The sequence below is a fragment of the Echiichthys vipera genome, assembly GCF_963691815.1.
Source record: "Echiichthys vipera genome assembly, chromosome: 11".
NCBI classification, from domain to species: domain Eukaryota; kingdom Metazoa; phylum Chordata; class Actinopteri; order Perciformes; family Trachinidae; genus Echiichthys; species Echiichthys vipera.
In genome coordinates, this window is record NC_139836.1 from 19868504 (window position 1) to 19893315 (window position 24812).

The window sequence follows — 24812 nt, forward strand, 5'->3', positions numbered from 1 at the left end:
TTGTCAAGAACCAAAGTAAAATTTGACCTAATGATGGACAGTTAAGGGGTCATAACTACTAAATTATAGCCTGTCCCTTGTAGCAGTGTGCTAATCCCACTGTTCATAGCACAAGTGTCACTGTTTAAACAGTTCAAACTATTGCTATTGTTCTTGATTTGTAGAAAAAAAATGCTACAACCTCCTGTGCAGTTTTGATATCTGCTTAACCTTCAAATTGGACTTGTTGGTTTCATCTTCTTAAACACACCCACACTGACATCAGAGGTCACCAAAACACCCAGTAAGCAAGTCAAGGCAGAAGTGTGTGCTATTGATGGATCTACCCTGAAAGTTAACACTTACCCATGACAGGAACTATGTGACATGAAAAAATGCTGTGGGTCCATATTTTCCTGGAACATCCACCAACTGTACTGAAGTATCATTAAGGACTCACCCTTTAGAGAAAACATGTAATCTGATATTTCTTCCATCGGACTAAAGTACACACATCACACACATCACACACCAGCACTCAACAAAACCATTATGGCTGGCAGGAGAACAGACTTTGATTTGTAAATATGTTGTTCTCGCAGATCAAAGGGAGCGTTGTCAAATGGACAGAGTAGCCTTTGAGCAGAGGGCTATTGAGTTTCATGAACAAGGACACACACAGTTAACTTCTAATTAGAAAGATGGTCAGGCAGAAGAGCCATCTGATCAAAAGCCTAGTTTGAAGATGGCCAGCATCTCAATCATTTACATTTGCGGGACATGGTGCATCATCAAAGGTGGAGTTGAATAGGCTTCTCTAACGCAAGACACAAAACAAAAGGTGTTCATGACAACAGATGATAACATCTGAGCACTTGGTGGGATGTAGAAAAGATGTTTTTCTTGATTAAACAAACATGAAATGCTCTTAAAGATGCTTTGAAGAGCACTATTCTGGTAAACACTACACATGCATTGCTGTAACTATATGGATATATTCAATGACATGTGTGATCATGTATAGATGCAGAGGCTCATATATGCATGTGTGTGCACATACAGAATCATCAGCGTGATACATCAAGATTATTGCGATTTTCCATTAAAGCAGAAATTGCAGGAAATCACTGAATTCCTGGAAAATCCAAATAGTTTGACACAAAAGTAGCACAGCTGCTCAATCCATTATAAATTAGTACTTTGTGTCATGCTCTCATTCATCAAACAGTGCTTTTTTACGTCTCATTAGTGTACAAGGATCGCATTTCTGGAACAACCTACTCCTCCCAGTGCCAGGGGACAGAGCTTCCCGTGCCTCACATATTACATGCATATTAATGCTCTGTCATCCTTTATATCCTATGGTTAACATATGGGGAAAGCCCAACCATCTGTGTGATTCCAGCTGCCATCTGAACATTAAATCTAGCATCTGTGTGATTGATTGAGTTAGTGTGTTCCTTTTGAAAATAAAAATAATGATGTATAGTGTGTTTTGAGAGCACATAAGCAGGAATTATTTTCCATATGATATTGCTTTGGTTCAGTTTAAATTTCTTTGTGTTTTGAAGTGTTTACTTTATGCACTTGAGGTGTGATAGTTCAGGGCCTGAGAGCTAATTTAGGTGGCTTTCCCGTTCAGTGGCCACAAGATGGCGACATCTCCATTTCTTTTCATGTTGCCACTGTTGGCTATGTGCTTGCATGCAGTCAAATGTTAGGTGCATGTGTTTTCTCTACCTGACTCCTAACAGACATAATATTCTTTAGACAATTTTCAATCTCTCCTCTCTCTCTGTTTTAATAATAGATATTGTGCACAGCTGCGCACAGTCATGACAGGACAACAGCAGGTTAAAAATATCACCTCAGGGCACTGAGCTTTGATGCCAGAAGCCATAAAAAACATTTTTATTTCACTGAAGTGTTTTTTCAGTTAAAGTATTTGACTGCTTAGATGACACCAAATGTTTGCAGTCGCCGTCACCCATCGGATCCCTATAATATATACAGCCTGATGCAACCTGCCCTTAGTACATCTTCATAGTTAGAAATTCCTTGCAGTAATATGTTTGTAAATTTGGGACTATTCATGCCTGATCTGTGTATTTCATGTTTATATCTATTGACATAAGCTGCTGGGTTAGTAACAGCCACTTGGCTCAAGTAAAAATGCATTACTACAGCCAAGGACAAGAGTAATATGTCCTTGATATCATGATGCACCAAGACAGGAAGTGAGAAGAAAAGACAAAAGCATCTAAGAGGCATATAGATAATATTGTCTGAATGAAATGGGCCTCCAGCTGAGAGCGCACTTTATGACAGTCAAACACCAAAATCCACTCGAAATAATGATTTCTCCCCTGTATTTTCTATGTGACATAGCAGTGTGCAAAATATAGCACAGGCAGACTGTCACTTGAGGGATCTCCACTGTCAGTTAAACATAAATAACTTTTCTTTTCTTTTGATTTGGGCATAAATGGAGCTTGAAATAGAGAAGCATGTCACCAAAATTGTATGTGTGCTCCTTCAAAGCGCAGGAGGGAAAACAGTTGCATCTTTAAATATCCACGCTGTTTATATTAAATAGCATCAGCTAGGAATATTATTCCATAACCAATCATTTAGAAATCTTTGCTGCTCAAACCTTATCTAAACATATTTCCTTTCAGTTTAGATATAGATATATTTGTGTCACCTAAATGTGCCTGGAACGGCTACAGTAAATTAGGCCTGAAGTATGTGCCTGCCTTTAAGAATTTCCAAACAACACAACAATTATCATGCCTTTCAAGAGGAGTGAGTGTTGGAGAAAAAAATAGGGGCAGATAAGAGCTGAAGGCAGATTGATAGCAAATTAGAAAGGATAGATGCATGTTAAGTACAAGACACAGGATATTAAAGAAAGGTTGCGAGTGAAAATTAGAAAGGAAGTGGGTGACTAGGAAGGAGACAGAAACAGCAGGAGAACAGAAGACTGAAATTGGAAGAGGCAGTGTTATTAGGAACAATCTTACCCTTGCAGTGCTTTCTCTCCAAACCAGTCTCCTTTTCCAAGGCTGCGTAGGTAGACAGGCTCTCCATTGGGCAAGTCTTCCCTGGTCACATTAACCTGGTGAAGGGACGGAAAGGCAGGCGAAGGAGAGATAAAGAGAAGAGTAGTGTGACAGGGAGGAAGATGGGAAAAAAGAAACAAGGGGTGATGAATAACAGTATAAAGATGTGTGGCAAGTAAAGAAAACAACATTTCTTTTAATTCTAAAAGAAAGTGACATGTAGAATCGCTCAAGATGGCAGGTTAATCAAACAGGGAAGAAGAGCTGGTGTGACAGATGTCTTGCAGTCTGCTACAAATAGGTTACTGCCATCTCTGTGAAGATCTGGGAAGCATTGCTGACCACCTCGTTAGCCAGATGACATGTAAGTGATGGCATTGTGCTTCGTCGGTAGATATTACGATTCAAAGAGATAGCACTTGAGTAGATTTTAGAACAAGTGAATGGAAACGGTCATTTTTTGCCTAATGAAGGATCTTGTCTTTATCCATTAGCCAGTTCTGCCCAGGTGGAGCAGCATATCCAACACCATCACATTGTAATGCTGCCAATAACTGAGTGAAAGTGTAATTATTCATGAGATAATTTTATGATTATGTAGGAGCAGAAGAAAAACCAAAGAGAAGAAGTACAGCGACGTAGAGAAGGTAAAAGGTGAAAGCCAGAGGGCAGATTGTGTGTGTGTGTGTGTGTGTGTGTGTGTGTGTGTGTGTGTGTGTGTGTGTGTGTGTGTGTGTGTGTGTGTGTGTGTGTGTGTGTGTGTGTGTGTGTGTGTGTGTGCGTGTGTGCGTGTGTGTGTGCGTGTGTTGTGAGATGCCAAAGTTTGGTGGAATGTCCTCTCGACAAAGTGCACCGTCTGTAGTCTAGATGGAGACAAAGTGAGAAATCTGGAAATAGCTAAGCGGAAAACATTGATAAGGTCAGGAGCATATGTGTGTGTTCATGTGTGCGTGTCCATTTGTTTGTGATGTAGTTGTGCTGACCTTGTTAAGTGGGATGCATCTGCTTGGGGTCAAAGCAAAGTAAAAAAAGACTGGAAACAAAATGTACCTTTATTCCTCACATTGACACTTACATCCTCAGAATATGAACTGTAAGAAAATACTATGGATTTGGCTCACTCACTGGGAATTTGATGGCTATATCTAGTAAGACATGTTCTAATCTTACCATTTGTGACGGTCTGTTCAAGGTCTCATATTATGCTAATTTTCAAGTTCATTCTTGTAATTTTGGTTTCTACTTGAACATGTTTACATGCTTTAACGTTCAAATAGACACATACTGTCAGCCTAAATATATCCCTCCCTGTATTATCCCTCTGTCTGAAACACTCTGTTTTAGCACCTGTCTCTTCAAGCTCCCCCTCCTGAAAAATCCCAGTCTACTTTGATCGGTCAGCGTTTCCAGGTGAATGACTGTAACAGAACTTTGTGACATCATAACCGTACCCAAGTCCTGCGGCTCTTTTAAAGTGACAGTTTTTTGAATACAGGCTTAGTGCATTTATCTGTGGATTGAGCATTTTATACTTTTTACAATACAAATGCAAATGTATATGATGAGGAGGAGGGGTGAAGGAGAAAAATGAACAGCAGAAGGAGCAACAGGAAAAGGATTAAGAAGATGATGGAAAGCAGAGAGAGAATGAGGAGGAAGACTAGCGGCACTAACACATGGTAAAATACAAACACATGAAAGCCCACCAACAGTGTTGATGGTGGACGTGCTCAGTGTGAACGCCAGGGTTGGTAATAGAAAGGTGAAATGAAAGTGACTCTGTTCTCCTTTCTAGATGCTCCAAGAGCATCTGCAAGACATAATGACAGAGGCTGCTTCTCCTTATCTGAAGATGATGGATGACAACCGACTTTCATCTGAAAATACTACCACTTTGCTTCAAGGATAGGTGTCTTTCGCTATGTGTGCCATGATGCCCCACGCAGGAACTGTTCTCACCTTTCCTTTACTGATGATGAAGAAAGTGTCTCCTCTGGCCCCCTGTCTGATGATGTACTCTCCATCTCCATAATGTGTCTGTCAAAAGAGAAGACAAGAGAAGAGAAAGTTTTATTCGGCGCACTTTGATTCTTTTGAGACTTCTCTCATTCACCAAAAAACGTGCTCTTCAGAGGTGGTAAGGCTAACCTGGGAGCAATGAGATAAATTATATTTAGATGATTTTTCTTGTTAATACCACAGACTGGAAAGCTGTCCAGTCCACTGGGTTTCTCTGCCTTCTCACTGTTTGCTTGGATATGCCCTGCAACCTTGAATATGAATGAGCAGGTAAAGAAAATAAGTGAATACATGAATACTACTGCTTGCGATCTGAAGGCAAATCACAACTCCTTTCTAAGGATAAGATGGATATACCCATCCATCAATTCATTTTCTGTACCAAGTAATCCTGTTCAGGGTTGAGGGTGCGCATCCTTTCCCAGCATGCATTGGTTAAGCATAACCTCAGGACTGTTCACAACACTAACACAAGGCCAATACTTATAGATAAAAGACCTTCACACAAACATTGACTCCTTGCTTTGAAAATAACCTTCAGTGATAAGGACATTTGCTCCAAGGATATATTGGAGTAATTAATATTAATATGACATAAAAACATCTTGTGTCTAGTAGAAAACATTATCAATCAAGTTATAACGTGATCTACAGAACCATGGCACAATCAGCACAAGGAGTAACTGGACTGTGCTTCAGTTAGTTTTTTCTATAATGCAAGTTCTGCTGGTATTTTCACATCCTCAGGAAAATGCATAAAATGCTGCCCCAAACTGAAGACTGAAGACAGAGCTCATTATTTCCTGTTAGATCATAAGCAGTTGACATTTGCCAGGTTTCTACTTTCACACCAGTTAAGTAGGAAAGTTACCTTACATATTACCTCACGCTGTGCATCACTCAAAAGCAGAGCTAGGTTGCAGTTTTGAGGTTAAATTAAGGTTTATTTATTCATATAATGTAGCCTTTTTTCTCAACCATGTCCTCAAGGAGAGGAATACTGAAACAAATAGCTCTTTTATCTGATCAAATACCAATTGCAGGCCGAAATCACATGTTACAGTAGAGGGCAAGACATAGGACAGCATGATGGATCTAGACATTATGTGACCCAGCACCATCAACCTATAGGACCTCTGCACATTGAGGTAAAAACGTTTGACTTAAAATAGAAGAAACCTTGGATGGGCAAAGTCAAATGAGACTGTTGGTCAATAGAGGTGAACCATCATTACAAGGGCTTGTGTTTACTGACAAACTCAAACTCACTGAAATATTAAGACTATTTTTTATTTTTTAGTACTTTCTTTACAGGTGCGGTTGATTTTTCGCAGATGGTGGGGGGATATTGCGACTTTTTCCCCGGTGATAAATATTGTCACATTTTAATATCACCTGATCTCGTCACACCCTTGTAACCATATTGATTTAATTTTCTTGACTATTCTGCCTATTAACGCCTATGCTACAAAATAATATGGGCTACTTATTACTTACCATGGTATACTTTTTTATGGCATTGACATTATATAAGTAGGCCTATACTGTCATAGTATAAAACAATGTGCAATGACCCAGCTGCGTATCAGTCAAAGAAATGCACTATGATCATATGCAGCATAGTCTCGCTTTGCCACTCTACTCCAGCACTGGATTATATGCAGTGCTGTATATTTGCAGTGGTGAAGTATTGATCAGTGTAGTAAAATATGGTTATCAAGTTGCTAAACCATGTAAACTAATGTCACCTGTACTGCTGTTATTTAGGCCTATCATTATTCTACAATTAAGTTATTTGGCTGAATATAATAGTTTAAAAATTTTGTTTTAAATACACTTGGCTCGAGAGGCTCTTATGTGTTCATAGCCTCCTGCAACAATGTGAAGTGCCCTCAGAGTAGGAAACATGCCCACGCATGACAATGAAAGCGAATGACTACTGTATGCCCGCCGCCCGATGGGGCTGATTACCTGTTTCCTCCCTACAATTTTAATGGGCAAATATGCTAAGAACTCCCGTATGTGGATTGTCTTCTACAGCATGAATTTGAACGTCTGCCTTTTGAAGAAAAAGGGTTAGGGTTTTGCATATCTGTGCCTAACGTTAGTTGTTGCTTGCCACATTTGTTTCCACCTTAAAGCCCCACTGGTTGTATTGATGAACCTTGTGTTGTACATCAGATTTTCACAAAACGACGGTGATTGATCATATGACTCACTAATGAAAGCATTACCTTTTTGCTGAGTATTACAATATGTGTGTCTGTGGCGACATTCCCTAGCTAACTGTAGATATAAATAAGCCACCATGTTAGTGACGCTGCTGACAGCGGTTGGTCTGCCAAAAACTGCAGTTCTCCCAGTGACCACTAGGGCAGTTTGCACAATAGAGCAATTTCTCATTGATTCCCATGTTAAATAGGCCGTTTTCACAGCATAATTAAACCTATTTAGGGCCTGGTACAAAAAACATTCTAGTCTGTATATCTCCATGACCAGTCTAGTTTTTATTTTATTGGAGGTTAAAGTTTATGAATAATTAGGAGTGCGGCCTCTTGAGTGACAGCTAGCCGCTGGCCCTTACTTTGCCTCAGAAGTATGTCAGCCAGATGGACGTCACACCAATGCCCTTTTTTGGTAAGAGGAAATGAGTCAAATTCTGACAAGATGGCAACTCCCGTAGGCGAGTATGATTGGATCGAGTTGAGAGAACGACCCCGATGGGTATGCTCCGTCCATTTTTTATATGGTCTATGGTCACTAACTGTTATGCTGCGTTCACTTGTAATTGAAAATCGGGAATTTCCAACTTCTGAGTTAGACTTGTGGTAAGGGCAGAAGTGTAATAGGAACATGTGTGTGTGTGTATGGATTTCAGAGGGTAACACATAGGGGAAGGACTGGGAGTAGAGAGGTAAATGTGTTTCAAGAAAGCTTACAAATGAGCAGAAAAAGAAAAAAATAGTCAACACACATAAACCGTCTCTCAATACCAAGTATGCCAAGTTCAGACTGGTGAAATCGAAGCTTTATGAACCAGTGAACCAAACTGAAACAGCTGCTCATGAATGACACACTGCTTTGAAGCATGTCAGACAGTAAGAAGAGTTACATCTGCCGCCTATGTGTCAGAAATGCATCCAAAAGCAATGCCTGAAAAAACGGTTTTGTCACGTAACAAGGCCTCGCTCTCAGTGGTCACGTGATTGTAAAGCAGGGATTGAAACAGTGTCTCGCAACACTCGCAACCAGTGAATCGCAACACACCCTTCATAAGATCGATGCTGAGTCAAGCAAGCAGGCTCAAACATAACATCAAGGCTCGGGAGTCGCAGTATGGTTGTTAATGCAAAATGCATTCTGGGGTACCTGGCTGTCCGAAGTCCACACTAGCAACCTCGATTGCATCCTCGACAAAATGGGCAAGGCAAGTCACATTGAGGCATTTGGTCCATACTTGCTAATATGCGGACTATTAAATTGGAACAGTCTGCGACTGATGACGTTTCACAAGTCCACCAGAACACAAGTACAGACAAGAACGCAGACTGAGAAACATTTCAATTCATTCATTTTTGCATGTCTTAGTCCATTAATGGTAGACTGCATGTTAAAACTGCTGTGCATTTTGCAAAACATACTACTGTTTCCAGTTTTTAATGCGTTGTCTGCCTTCCAGTCAGCCATTGACTTCCATCGGTTTACTACAATAATGAAGCTGAAATTGTTTTGTTCACTCTGAACTCATAAAGTGCTTAAATTAGATCACTACGCTGACATTTAAGAAACATTGGATGTCAGCCTACATCATTAAATTAAATGGATTACAATCTGCATCAGCCGTTTGACCCCCTTGGCTGCTTCTGGAAGAAGTATACTGACTTCCTGAACAAGGTCATGTAATGAACTGCCAGTTATGAAGTGGACTGTTCAACATCATCACACTGAGCACATGCTTAAGAGCAACAGTTACTTTTAAATCCCAACTGCGCACTTTGTAATGTTAACACCCTCCCCCACCACAAATTTCGACCAGACTTCACCCAGTGCATGCTACCTGGATTATGTCTTCATTTCCTTTCTGTAGTGAATGTATGGCAATCTATTAAGATGAGCGAAACAGGCTTGTGGCATCTGCTTTGTGCGTCAGAACAAGGCACTTACCTCCTCAAGGACATCGGCAAGCTTGCTCAGAATATCTTCCTGCAGTCCATGGAATGAGGGAACGCTGCAGGAGAAAGAAAGGAAAGGGCTTATAGATATACACAAAAACTGCCAGAATATGAAAATACACCCTTCTCCTGCCGCTCTCCTCTCTGTCCAAAGCGCCTTCCACCAAACCAGCACGGCATAAGCCTTCAATCAAACAGTGACCTATACAAGTATTCATTCATTTGTCATTCATCCCGATACCATTATTTAGCAGCAATTCTATACAAATTACCCTCTTGTTGTTTTTTGTTTTCTTTGCAAATGTTTTGGCCTGTAAAACCATTTAAGATGACATACTGTGACACGTGGCTCTAACTAGCTACATAAACATTAAGTTGAGTTGGCTGCCACATTGAGCCTTTGGCTATGGTTAGTAAAAGGCTTAACCATTAGCAACATGTTCTAAAGTTTAATGCAGAAGTCTAGTTTTCTAAAAAGCTATAACAGACGTTTTGAAATGATGTTCTTTGTTGTCAGATAAAAACATGAAAAAAGAAGTGTAGAACAGTGTGAATGGAAACTTATTACTGCTTTGAAAGAGTTGAGCAGAATTGAAGCAGATATTTTATCTGAACAACATAGGCAACAACACATAAATACTATTATGCATTTGGCCTGAATACTGTATTACAGTATGTGCAGATAAATATGTCAGCATAAACTGGGCAACATGTCTAGTTACACAGCAAGGAATCAGATCCTGAGGTTGAATACACCAGTATGAGCCTCTAATGTTTGTTCCGTTTGCTTCCCGGCAGCCTCAATGAACGCTATCCGCCTGTCATCAAGCCTACTAAATAAAACTGGCCCAGTGTTTATCAAGGAGAAAAAATAACCTCTGTTGGTGAACAAAGGACTTATCTCCTCACATCATCTCTTTATCTCTCTCTCTCTCTCTCTCTCTCTCTCTCTCTCTCTCTCTCTCTCTCTCTCTCTCTGTTTCTCCATCTCCTTCATCCCCCTCATTTTCCATGCTTTATTACAGTAATCTGAAAAATCTTGTCTTGGCCCCCAACCCAGGCCCCAGCACTGTGTTGATCCTTGAGTGGTTCCTTTTTTCAACAGAGGCACAAGTGAATGAGCGAGTGAGTGAACAGATGACCGTACTCTACATGAAACATATGGAGTTTCAATCCCTTGATCTGTGAAGCTGTTGACACAAAGAAAAAACCTCTGTTTAGTAAATTTCCAATTCAGCACCTTAATTGTGTTACAGGAAATTAATCAATTGTTCAAGGCCAGTGGGGTAGTGCGGTTTTACTAATGTGTTGTTTTTGATCACATTCTAACATAATTACACTCATGGTATTGTGCACCCATGATAAAAGCAACCTTTAAGAATTTCTGTGGTGATCTTGAAAACACCTAGAAAAATCAGCACTTCTTTGATAAAGGGGTGGGATTATGCTTTCCCCTGCCAATTTCCTTCAAATTGTTGCGCAGATGGCCGTTTTTCCCCCCTATGCGCTAGACTTTTATCTAAAGCAAGCCAAATATTACAGAACTACTTTAAACTGGTGGCCTTACTTGCCATGGTTCTTTTACCCTCTGATTCTTGTATGTTTTGAGTCAATTGTTGTGTTTTGGTATGTTCTCTGGGATGACATCTGTCCCCGTTTGTACTTGTAGCCTATGAAACTTTATGTTGCTGCCCATCTTGTCTTGGACTCCCCAGCAAACACGTTATTTTATCTAAGTGGGACCTTCCTGGTTAAATAAAGGACGGAAGTGAATAGAATAATAGCCAACAGGCACCAACCTTCAAAAATATCAATTCACAGCCATATGCATTTTGTAGGCGATGTGAGTCAGTTCATTAGACATTACCCCTGCAGTTACTATTCCTGGAGCAACACGGTTGAGTGATTTCAAATATATGCTAGAAAGAGGTAATTCAAAAAAGGTCTTCACAAGCACACTCACTTCCCGCATGTTATTCCATGTCAGTTTTTCATCTGTGTTCCTCCTACACAACTTGAGAGCAAATATGTAATTTCACAGTAGTTTAACAGTGGGTAGAAATATTTATCTACATTACAATTAACAAATGTTGCTATAAATATTTGATCCACACCTCCTAACCCTAGATACCGTTAATAAACCAATAGAGATAGTCCAAACCCTGCAATACGTTTATTGAATATTAAATCATCTGTTGGACTGTTATATAAGAGCTGCTGAGAGGCAAGAGCTGCCATACAGTACATGCTTATGCACTCAGTAAAGGGATAGCAAGTGTCTTTTTTTTACGTCAAAGCCACTAAAATAGCCTCAGTGTTAGGACATGAAAGTGACATTTATGTGGATTTTTTTTTTTATCTGATTGGAAATATATTTTTGGTACTATATTTCTTCCTTCATGGTGAAAGGGTACTGTAGATACAGCGGCTTTATTGAGACTGACCTGCAAAAGTCATAGACTGTTTTTTATACCTTCCATTTTATAATTACTGCCTACTCTCAGAAGTAAAAGGTGTGACTTCATGGATTGCATCCTGTCTATTACAAACAGAAAATATTGGTATATTTTAACCATGTCTGTGGTCTTTCCCTTTCATTGACTACATAGTTAAATTTCCCAAACACAATCTTTACCTTGAAGGTTGCACATCAGGAAACCCCGCATAGGCATTTACGAAATAGTCAAATTGGTAATTTTGGACGGTGCTGACATAAATCATATTTTTGTATTTAAGGTATGAGGATTTGTTATAAATGAAGAGCTGGTTCCCTGCCTGCCTTGAAACAACTCTTGTCACAGTCAGGGAATCATGATCATGAGGCTTTGTTCAGAAGGAATGATCCAAGGCAGAGTGTGTGCATTTTATTTTTTTAAGAACTTTAAACACGCTCGGAAATGCAGTGGAGTGCATGCACGAGAGGAAGTGAGAAGACAATAGAGCAGTTTCTAATACCATCCCTGAAACAAAGTCACGAGAGAATGGAGTGGCATATGAAATATAGGGAAGATGTGATATTATTTTCATAATTGGCTTGATGAAGACAGGATAGTCGAACAGAGATAGAGGGCGAGAGAGAATTATACTGTAATTGCATCTCATGCATCTTGATCACTGCACACAGCTCTCCCTTTGTCTTTTGATGAGTCTGTCTTTTATCCTATACTCTATGCAGGCCTTTTAAATGATAATATCTTTTGGTGGTAAGGATGTAGGGCTCTTGGATACAGATATTAAAAAAAGATGATACAGGTACTATGTATTTTCCTAATGGGATGAATGACACCATCAGTAACGCACCAGCAACTCATTAACTTGACAAAAATTGGCAAAAACTAAGAATAAGGAATCCTCTGAGGAAAACCACACACATATTCCCCTGAAATTCATTTAGTTAATTCATTCATTGCATTTCAGATCAAAGTCCTATTCAAGACCAATTTGTCTGTCATTGTTGGGCAATTTGCAGGCTTCCTCACCTTTTCAGAAACTCCATATACTCTGTGTGCTTGATGAGACCCGTCCTCATCATGATCGTCTGAAAACACTGTCGGTCGATGGCCCACAGCTTCACATTTGTTAGAGCTGGAAATAAGAACAGACATAAGCAATGTCATGGTGGACAGTTTTTACCCTCAGGCCTTCTGATAAAAAAACTGCACATATTATGTATTATACATGCCCTGCAATGTATATGCTCTATGCATGCAGTGTGGATGTGAGTGAATACCATATTCACTTAAAAGCAGTTGATATTGATACAGGAATGATCATAGTCCAGGGTGGATAAATATGTGGACTTTTTGTTACTTTTTTGTAGGCAGAAATTGGCTCCCATATGTTTTCTATGGCTGCTGATGCAAAGCAAACCGGAAGCATTCTGGACAATTAGTCTATATTCAGCAGTTAGAGTTAATTGGTGTTTATGAAATGCCTTGGATGGATGGATGGCTTCAAATCGTGCTGCAGCTTTTTAATTAGTTTAAGATCAGGAGTCTGACTTGACTATGATCAAGTTTTTTTTATTAGTATCCTTGAGTTACTGATTGCTCTTTGCGTGTTTTGTCAGTGCGACAAAAGTTTTGTTCAGTTTCAAATCACAAACAGCTACCCTTGATATTCTTCTGTACAATTTCCTGAAACATTTTGAAAATTAATTTTTCAACTAATGGTTGCAATCTGCCCAACAAGGCACCAACTCCAAACCATAATACTCTCTACATGTCGAATAGATGAAGATTAAATTGTTTATTTTTCCCCATTTAAATATAGCGTTGTGTATTGTTTGTCCACAGAACATTCTTCCATGGAGCGTCCAGGTCATGTGAGACAAACATTAGACGGACAGCAATACTTTGGATTTGGAGATCGGCCGTTTCCTCTGTAGTATCTTTCCGTGGACTAACTTTTTGGTCTGTGTTTTCGTGTATAATTTGTTGCTACTTCAATATTTTATGAAATGTCACACAGTTACTGTTAAACGACTCTGCAAACTGTCTGTTCCACTGAACTCAAACAAACGATCGCCCGCTCTCTCTCCACTTTGACAATACGTCCCTCGCAAGGTCATGCATGACAAACAAGTACAACCATGCAAGTGCAGCGTTTTCTCCTCCAGCAGAGTGACAAACAAACAATGGCTGCGTTCTCATAGAAACCACACTTGTATGGAAAAATATGTATTTATATAAAAATAACAGCTAAAGTAGCTTGGAAAATGGTGGTATGGGGCACTGAGTTTGATGAATTTGCTATTCAGACCGCAAATGAAACAAGAATTGGTTTGCTAGCACAACCTACGGCCCATCTGCCTCACTTGCCGCTGCTGGGAGACTACTTTGGCCCGCATTAGCCCCAGCGATGGACTTTAATGGCGGCTGTAAAGCCATAAACAGCAAAGTCCGCTGGTCAAGTCAGGTCCAAAATGTCAGTTGGCCAAAATGGCAGTTTTGGACAGTGGGTCAACGAGCGAGTGTGAGAGAAAGAAAAAGAGACAGAAAAGGGGGACGAGCGAGCTATAGAAAAAAAAAGAGAGGTAGCACTGTATTCGAGAACAAAGCAGTGAATCAAGGAAATGAAACGGTATTTTCGCTAGATATGCAGCTGTAGCAAGTATCTCACAATATGCTTTTGAGATGATTGAAATTATATACAGATATGGAAAAATGCCTGAAAAGTTGGAAAAGTCAGAAAAGCAGAAGTACAGAGAGTCGTTGCTGTGGAGGTGATACACCGTTTCGTCCAGTCGCATCGGTGTAAACTGGCCCGTTTCAGAATGTTAGATGTGCATATCAAGTAGTTGCAAGATTCGACCCGTCTTGTCGCAAATCCTTGGTCTGAACTGGGCTTTCGGCTACACGTTTTTGACAGCTCCTTGAATAATGTAGAGTTCTCTTGCAGCAATCCTTACAGATATCCAGTCCTTCAAAGATCAGCACAAAATCTCTTCAATTTTTTTTCCATTTTCATGCTGGTGATTAATGAAGTCCTGGGTCTTTCGAAATTCCTTTTGTTGCCATTTTCACTGTTTTGACCCTCAACAGATCTTTCTCTGAGGTCCTCTGTAGTCACTTTTGATCAAAATATGTTTCACCTCGACAGTTCTCTGTGAAGAGCAGACTATGCTGGAACCAGGCCATATCAGAGCAGTAGACCTCTAACCCACACCTGAATGTCATTATTTCCACACTCTACCTTCCACCTCACTATTATCCCCATTTAGGAAAAGAAATTGAGTCGATGGGGCAGAAACAAAACATGTCAAAATACCATACTTCATCCAACTGAAGCACTGTCTAGGGACGGCCAGAATTCAGTGCTTCTCCTTTTTAATAGCAGTTTACGGCAATTAGTTTAAAATAACTTCAGTGTTTCTCCCAGTATAATTATCTTTTGCAAGAAATGTTCTAATTTTGCTTCATGACTTCAATTGTTATCGAGTAGAGTAGACTGTGAGGAGTAATAAATAGAAGATGGAGAAAATATTCAGTCTGACCCCAAAACAAATCTAGAGATCCCCAAGGAGCCCTGTGCCCACAGGGACTTGTAATAATATTAGAAGGAAGTTCACCAGATAAGCATCACTCTTCTTGGTATTTTGTTCCTGTCTCATCCTCCCAGTGTGACACTTATTCAGAGTTTTAAAGCTAAAATACAGTTTTGTTCATAACAATGTGGCATTATTGATCATGGGAAAATTATTTTCTGCTCGCTGTCCTCAACGGTGAAGTCACAGTGCAGGCTTAGGCTACAGAACAACACTCCTGCAGCTAATGGAGGATCAGTGAGTCTCTTCAGGATGGGCCTGGCCCTGCAGTTTAATGGGCATTCCCTAATTATGTTATTCTGGCCAGTTGTCATGATTCAACTGAATATTTTAGAGTTTTGGAATGTATTTTAGTTAAGGATACTAGCAAATGCAGGCAACTGGAAATACTAGAAATACTATGAATTTAAAATAAGCTCCATGAACACACACACACACACACACACACACACACATACACACACACACACACACACGCACACACACACAAATGCATACTTAATGCACAAACTCATATACTCCAGTATGTATATACACACACGAGTAAGTGAACACATTACACAGACACTTCAATTATGTCTCTGCAGACCAAGAGTTTGGCAGCACTTTAAAATAGGGCCAAACCACAGGAGAAATGCCCTCATTACACAGCTTGACACTGTTTTAAGTTGGAGCGGGAACCCCAAAACACACAGCATGACGTAAAACAGTATACAGACACAGATGTTTGGATACGCTGATATGCAGACATTCTGTACAAGCATGCACAGAAATCAGACACACAGAAATGCACATCAAAGACGCGCAGATACACACACACGCTACTGTAGATATAAACACACATGCTGCTGTGTGTATATACACAAATTAACAGCAAATAACTGACACGCCAAGTAAAAATATGTAAAACTATAGATTGTGAAATGCTTTGAGCTCGGTGGATTGGAACACTGATAACAGAATCCATGCACATAAGTTCCACAATATTTCTCCTCATCCTTTCAAGCTTTCCAAAGGCACTGTTTGATGAAAAAAAAAACATATATCCGGATCTTGTTATGCCTTAAATGATATTTCTGCAGTTGTGATGTGTACAAATTACTCCAAGGTAGAATGAGGGCCCTAACAAACCTTGTATATGGAGAGAAGTCTAGAGAGAAATCATTATAGTGGCCTTCTAATTTGACCCCGAAGCAACAAGAGTGGGAGGTTAGACGTCATTGCCCACTATGCAATGTACTGTTCTGGTGTGTGGGAGTGTGGGGTACTGGGAAATAAGATATGTAGGGAGCCTTCAGTGCACCACAGTAGGTAAACATATTATTTGGAGGCTTGACTAAATTGCAGTGAGACTCAGGGAGCTAGTTATCCTGTAGTGAGGGCGCAGATGAATGTATTAGTGCTCATGGGTTCCCGTCCATTAGCTTCACAGCTTTGTGGATGCACATGACACCTCAGGCAGTACTTGAGAGATGCAAGGCTATTGTTTGGGAAAGGTTTTAAAGAATTTGGCAGTTTTGTTGTGGGAAGATCATTGGGGGTTTTATAGTCAGTGGTGGTCTGTAAATGCATGCAAGGTTATACTGTATTTGTATGGGGTAGACAAAATAGAAACAAACACTTGGGCAATTTAAAGGGATAGTACCGGTCTGGTGGCTTTGACCAGAGCATAGATAACGGCTTCCATCCACTCCGTGTAAACTTATAATGGGCTGTTTGATGGCAAGGTAAAACTGTAAAAATATTCTAACTTTTTTAAATGCGTAAAATAAGTTTAGCTGCTGCCCAAATCCACAGCAGTACATTGCTTATAGCTTCTGTGCCAGTCCTCCTGCTTCTCCACACTATGGGTGCGCTGAACATCATTTATTATAGGTAATACACTAACTACCGATAAGCATCTCATACAAAAAATGGTGAAAAGTTTAAAATACATGCATTACAAACAAAATAAAGGTTTTAGCGGAAGTGTTGGAGAGTGTCGAGCTATTTAATGCACTTCAATTGAAGCCTGCAGCACACATGCCGTCACTCAGACAGTGGAGGTAGTTTGGATACAGGATGTGCTGATTCGAGGAGCAAATGTGATAACATTGCAGCTGAAAGTGGCCTCTTGACGCGCATCACCCTGTGGTACACCGGTGTGTGGGCTTGTACATAGGTAATGGGTGCAGGTGTTATGATGCGTTTAATATTTACTGTGTGTTTTTCTTTACTGTCTACAGCATCTCAAATATCATATTATGACAGTTCCTTCAAACAAAAGCTGCTTCCTTCAAACAGTGGCTACTTTTTATGAAATAAATTAAAATCACTATAACCTCAATACACATCTTGCTGACTACTATTTGGTGTCACCTATTTTCTCTTTGCCTCTAAATTGAAGCTGGAAGCTCCTCTAAATTGAATGTAATCCCACCTCAGAGTAAAGGATGGCTATTCATAGCCATGCTGCCCACAGCCAAGCATGTTATCATTATCATTTGTTCGTGCTCCTGATTTCCTTCCCTCTCTCTGATGCAGAGCAGTATAATCCTCACCCTTCAATTATTTGCAACAATAGATCAATAGTGTTGATTGTGAATTCTGCCAAAACTGGACAACTTTCTCATGAGAGGATCTGTGTTTAAGCCTAAGGAAAAAAAATAAGAGCTGATGTACATATGGATGTCGCCACAAGATAGAGTGCAGGACAAGGCATCACTCATTGATTTGGCTTAGTCATAATTCATTGTAACTGCATTTCACCCGTAGGGCAGAATGCAAATGTTCCATGTGCGTTTGTTCTTGTAATCTCATTGTGAATCATTAAATTATATAAATAACAGATAAACTCAATAACATTTCTTCTCCGTATTCTGGTCAGGACAGTTTACATACAAGGAGCATGGGGGTTTGGAGACCTACTGTGACGGTAATCTGAATTTTTGTTGTGAGTGCCATAAGATTTAGTGGGGGGTTTAAAATGACTCAAAACAGTTTATGCGTGGCTCATGATGATTCAGCTCAAGTATTAAGTGTCTGACATTGGCACTGCAAAAAAATCCACATTCCTTTCCAAAAGCACCACAGGGCTACAGGGTACTTAAATAAAGATTAGACCAGAGTCACGCAGCACAAGTAAATGCATACACTCTAATAAGAGTGATATTTTGTGTTAGTAACATAATAATAACACACTGTAATGCACTGCTCAATGTATCTCACTATGTGGACATTATTTAACAGAAAATAAGTTCTAATATAAGATCCCTTTCTCTCCATGTTAATCTGTCTATAGAGGCAGGGGATATTGCATTTAATAGCTGCCTACTGCTGTGCCTGTAAGTACCTGTTCATGTAGGGGAAAAAAACCTGCCATGATAAGATGATCATGATGATATGTTTTTGACACAATACTGTAGCCCATATTATTCAAAGCAAAGTCGTGATTTCACATTTACAACTTCAAATCAAATCATTGTCACACAACAAAGAAAATGTGTTAGAAAGTCTTGGAAATATTAATTAACATGTGTCTTTGTTTCCACGTTGGTTATTAGGACGTGCTCCACCATGAATCGTCATTTTAGCACCTGTAGATTGTTAACCTGAGGTTACACAGACAGCTCTGAGAAGGAATGGTGTCTCCAAACTAATTAGTGGGAGCACCCGACATAAGAATATTGTTTTCATTTCGGGATTTGAGGGTATTTGAATTGGTTGTCACTTGAAAAGTTTTCTCACTGTCATCTGTGACTTGCCGCCTCCTGCAACTTAATTAACATTTTATGCTAAACTCCCCCCTCTTTCCTTTATTGTAATGTCTAAGAAAATGAGAAAAGCAACCATCCCTCCCCTCACTGACTCTGAGGCACACACACACACACAAACATATATGCACTTAAAATCACATAGTCACGTGAAGTCTACTCCTTCAAGGCCTCCAACGTGTCTTGTTTTGGTAAGCGTTAAGACAGCGATGCTATAAGGGCTGCTGGGTGAAGACCGTAATCTCCTTTCCCCCTAAGTCATTAATAATATCAGCCAAGTCTGATTACATCTGGGGGAGCTCTTTAGAGCGTGAGAAAGCAGGACAGGTCATTTACGCCAGATAGAGTCACAGAGCCTAAAGAAAATTTAAATGCATAAATCTAACACTGAGCACAGAGGGGATCCTCTTGTTACATTTCTTTCGGAAACTTCCTGTCAGAGGCTGATTGAATACTGTAGGGGTATTCCTAAAAGTGTACTTTTAGCTTTCTATGTCTTAGAAAAGATACAAACATAATTTACCACTCATCTCTGTAACACTAACAAACCTCACTCCCAACAGTTAGTCATCAATTAAAGCCGATCTTGTTTGGAAGTTCATCATAAACATGCACACATTTTGAAGACGTGAGTTGAGTTTGGTCGGTTTAAATAAGTATCACATTCATCCAGAAGGGAGAGTGGTCTCTCAAAAGTTAGCTCTGTGATTGCAGATATGCTTACATGGCAGAAGCAAAAAAGTAAACACTGTCTTTTTCCAGCTTAAAGACTATCAACTTGAGCATGCAATATTATTAAAAAGTCAAACTGAGTTGAACCCATCATATTCTCGATAACATCATCTAAAGTCATTCAAGGAGTAGCTTCTCTGGATGGGCTATGCTGTCTGTGTGGACCATCAGTCATGATGGAGGACATTGTCCCAACAACAAGCATCACTTGAATTTGCCATTTCATAAAACTATAGTCACTTAATAGTGGTGCCTACGGAAAATGTTCATCAAAGTCTGTTCTTATCCAGTTGTTCTGAATGATGAATCCTTATTGATCATAATTTTTTATTAGCATTGGTAACGCCCCCTAAACACGATAGAGAGGTAAAGTTAAAAAAATAAAAAGTAGCATTAATGTTCTCATACCTAAGAAAGAAGCAAATATAACAATATTGTGCTGAATCCCATAAATCCATGGGCAGAAACAAAATATGAATAAATTGTGGGTACGAACAAAAATATATCTGCATGCTTGTATGAATTTGTTCATATATCCCTTCTTGTATGTGTCATAAGTCCCTGAGATTTTAATCACAGACAATTAGATACCATTTGCGATTTATTCCTCATCCTGCTCCTGGTGGAAATCTACAAGAAGTAAAAGTGTTGAACAATGGAGCAGAAACAGAAGCAGCTCTTGGTCTAAGCTGCCCTTATGTGTGCAGTGGTTTGATCAGAAGAACCAGCCAAAAGGAAAAAGAGAAGACTTTGCAAAATGTGGACACAACCCTGGTTTGTCTTCCTTTTTCCAAAGACTTGTTTATCGTCTCGGATTGCTGCTTCCTTACTATAATATATTAAACATATTTGATTTTATCGGAAACGTCAAGACAAGAAAAAGACTGACTTACGAAAGATCAGACTAAATTTTATGAAAACTTTCTACCAAACACTGAGTCGTGGGAGCATGATAAAATCAAACATGTTTCTAGAATGGACAGACCTCAACTCAAGCAGAACTCTCATTATCTTATTCTGACCCTGGAAATTTGTCTACAACAGTGAAATTGCTTGAAAAGTATTTTTGGTGTAACAAGTTTGAACAAAGGAGAAAAATGTGCATTAGGTCGAAATATGGAGTAGGGGAAATATGTAAACAGGAAGGCTTTGCTCAATACCACAGCAAAAATTTGAATAAAATGAAGTACTGTACAGCAGTTTTAAGTGCAATTAAAACTTAAAAATACCTGATTAATGGACTTGAGTAGCAGGTTACTGACATATGTCACTGACGGAGTGTATCATGTGTGACGTAGAATGAATAGATCTTAAACTTCTGATGGATGGGAGAAACAGGTAAGTTTTGTCTTTGTTTTATCGTTTTTTGGGCTTTTTATGCCCATTTGTATTGCCCGGGATGTATTTTAGTTATGGGGATAAATGAGTGAAACGGCAAAAGAAAACAGCATAATGTTTTTTTACATTTCAAGTATTTAGAAGTCTAGAAACAGAAACAGTGAAAGATGGGCGTCAAAGGCAGAGAAGAAAAGCGATATTTCTCTTAGAGTAGGTGTTAGCGAATGGTAGACAAGAAAAGACAGAAATGAATAGGAATGATGTGAGTTATAATATAAAATATATAATATACAGTTTAACACAGTGTGTTATATCAAAGAAAAATACACTTTTAATATCTAAAAGGCTTTAATAATCCCAAGCAAAGTTCAGCAGGCTCATGTGTTTTGATCAAAACATTTTTTATCAAAAGGAATTCATCTTTTCTTTTCTTCACAGATTTAATTTCATGGTTTCATGATTGAAGCACTGCTACCTGAGCAGATAGACGTCAATGGTAAGGAAAATTGATTCGATGTAAGGGTAACAAGGAAAACTAGCAGCTATCCACTGCAGCATCTGAACAACAATAATAATATATAAATAAAATATGCTGTTGTCCTCATCATCATATAGAATCAGCTAGAAAGTATTTACCACAGAGGAAATCACTTTGAATAACCTGATACATTTTAATCTGCCTGGCTGTAGAAATCAAATGAAGTATTTGCTATTCATCAGCAAGTAGGTTATTTTTAGGTCCTGGTCCAGGTCTTATCAGGTTTTCAGATGACACATTTCTCTATATGCTAGTTCTGTGGACTACTCAAACTACACACTGAAATCTGGCAAATTCCAATGTGTCAGGCAGCCAATATTGCCACATACTGTCAGATTAATCACGTAAGATCTCAAAGTAATACAGAATGATAATAGTTTCTACATCAAAATTACTAATCCAAGCTGCAGTTTATTTTTAATTATATATTTTAATTACTCTCACTTTGTAAAACATTTCATGCTACATTTCTCTTCTGAGTTAATAGCTAAACATATCTTGCATGAGCAGTGGCAGCTGCCTCGTGTCCACACATGCAGCAGTTGCTGCTGCAGCGCTGCCTTCATTCAATGCCTACATTGAGTTTTGCCTATGATAATGGCCATAAAATGATATAATTTAATACTATAAATGTCATGTACATTTGTTTTATGTAGAAAAAGTAAATATTCTGTCCACAAAAACCAAACAAAGTGTTGAGTCATATATAAATATCATAATTGTATTGCTATATCCTACATATATATAAACAGATAAAAGACACATAAAAACTGTAGTGAAAGTCACCTGAATGTCATCCTTTCTTTAATCTATGAATAAATGATACATTCTCACTCCCATTTTTTGTTATTCGTTAAATGTTTTGTCTAATTGTGCTTAATTTCTGGAGGACCCCTTTTAAAATGAAATCGTACATTTTAAGTTGTTATTCCTAAAAAGAAACAAGACAAAGAATTAACTTGTGTCATTATTGAATTTGCCTTCTGTCAGTCAAAGCTGCTGTTATGCAACCCGTTGAGGCAAAAACATCAAATCTGCACCCAAAGATACCGAGCAAAGCCGTAGTGATAATTCCCCCCACTGCTTTGCCAGAATGTGATAATACATGTTTCTGTGACTGTGTGTGAGGGAGTGACTGCAAGCCGCGTGCCAGTTTAGTTCTTTTTCTTTTACGAGACAGCAATTATTCTGACAAGAGGCCTCTTTACTCGGCAGTCCTACATTGAACTCTGTTTCTGAACTCTGTGGAGAAACTGTTCATTATAGGAGGAAAAGATGTTTAGTCAAACCGACGAGTGGCCCAGATATTACAAATGTCTTTCTCTGTTCAGGGATCTTGTGTGAAAACCAATTCTGCCATGTTTCGTTATATTATAACATCTTACTTATTGCAACTTCAAGTGCATGTGATAGTCTGAGTCCCTAACGTAATCCTTTGCACACTACCTACTGGTCAACACATATGCAGTGTTAATAGTTTCAGTTTAACAGTCTGTTGCTAGTAGCAACCAATACCAGGATAACCCCAGAGAAGCTAAACAACATCCATTGATCGGTTTCTTTTATCCACCTTCTAAATGCACTTGTTGGACCATTATTTTTACTTCATTTCCTATCACTACATGGTAGCTTATAGTTCTTATAGTATAGATACTTTGTTTCTTCCTGCAACCCTGTCTTTCAGAAATTACATTTATATATTTGAGAGATACATAATGCGCCCTGCAATTTGTATCAACATAATAAGGCAACATTCTCGATTAACATATCTGAAAAATATTACATTACATTGTAAGAACAAAATAATGGTTTTGTTTTGTAATTTGTTTTCCCTATCTGTTCTGCAACAATTATCAATGTATGTAATGGTTAAGTTTAGGCACTCAAAGCACTTGGTTAAGGCTAAGGAAAGATTGTAGTTGTTGTCACAGAAAAAGTCAGTTGGCTTGAAGGCCAGGTCTTCAACCTCTATTGGAGGTGGGTTAGCAGCTTAATGTATACTATTGGCTGAATAATTATAGTATATAAATGATAGAAAATGTCACCTCTTATTTTCTATCATACACTTCTCATGGGGCATGAAATTAAGCTTGGTTTTGGGAGGATGGAGGTCAGTAGAAATTGCATTACCTCTCTGTCAGTAACTTTAATCAGGACCTCTTCACTGCCTCAGACCAGCTGTGGCTAGACAAAATTTACTTTATGATACTGACGAAAGCAGGTGGTGTATTACATATTGTGGAAAGGATGCAAGTAGAAGCTGCCAGAGCTAGTTAGTTTGTATTAATATTGCACAAATTTTAAAAAATGATTTCGTGAAAGATCAGTCACAACATTAGCACTAGCATTTTGGCTGCAAATGGCTACATGGTATGCGTCTTAGATCGCTGGACATTACCTACCTGATCCTTGTACTGGAGAAATCAAACTAAATTCCAAGTTCAAATCTGTAGGAAGGATTTTGTTTCACACTCATTCTTAAGGCTTCATTTTATACACTGTGTGAGAAACAGACCGCTTACCATACACACAGTAGATCATCAAGTCCATCAAACAACCAAAGGTGTGAGTCATACATGCTCCACTTACATTGGTGAAGCATTAGCTTTCATGTTCCTCCCAAGGATTATCGTGCAGAGATCTCTATCAGTATCTAAGACACATGTCATTTCAAGTGTCTTGTAGCTAGATCAAATCCAGATGAGATTTCAGGCACTTCCATTTACATTTAGTCACATATATGTGCCACTGTTGGCCAGATCACAAATCTGATTGCAATCCATCTATTGCCGCATATCCATTTGTAAATCCTGAGTCAGCCCTATACAAGATCACAATATCTTTTTTTCCCGGGATGGCAAAGGCCTGATCCACCCTACTCTGCCTCTAATAGGTTTACCCTGATATTCTTACATGTGGGCAAAGAGCTCCGTACACTGGGGGCATGAAAGGAGGGCAGGCACCGTTCTACTATACTATAGGATTTTTTTGAGTAAGTGAACTGAGTGGAACAAGGAGAAATCTGGGCTGTGCACGGAGCGATATCGAGCAGAACGGCTTTGAGTGGAGGAGCGAAGGGAAAAAACAGCTCCATGGGCGAGGAGCAGAAATGTTCAATCACTCGACTCCGTTCACATGCTCTGGTCTATTAGCCTAACTAACAAAAGCATTTAC

At 39.1% G+C, this 24812-nt stretch overlaps 1 protein-coding gene across 2 annotated transcripts in view; it reads right to left on the bottom strand.

Moving 5' to 3' along the window:
- The window catches only part of LOC310953793 (cGMP-dependent protein kinase 1), a gene marked incomplete at its 5' end in the record, with an annotated part of 77436 nt that overhangs the window by 14003 nt on the left and 38621 nt on the right, over window positions 1-24812 (bottom strand). For both annotated transcript variants that reach the window (XM_083922993.1, XM_083922992.1), the window contains 4 exons: window positions 3003-3097; window positions 5001-5078; window positions 9225-9288; window positions 12712-12817. In XM_083922993.1, the coding sequence (XP_083779119.1) occupies window positions 3003-3097; window positions 5001-5078; window positions 9225-9288; window positions 12712-12817 (343 nt within the window). The remainder of the gene's footprint in view (window positions 1-3002; window positions 3098-5000; window positions 5079-9224; window positions 9289-12711; window positions 12818-24812) is intronic.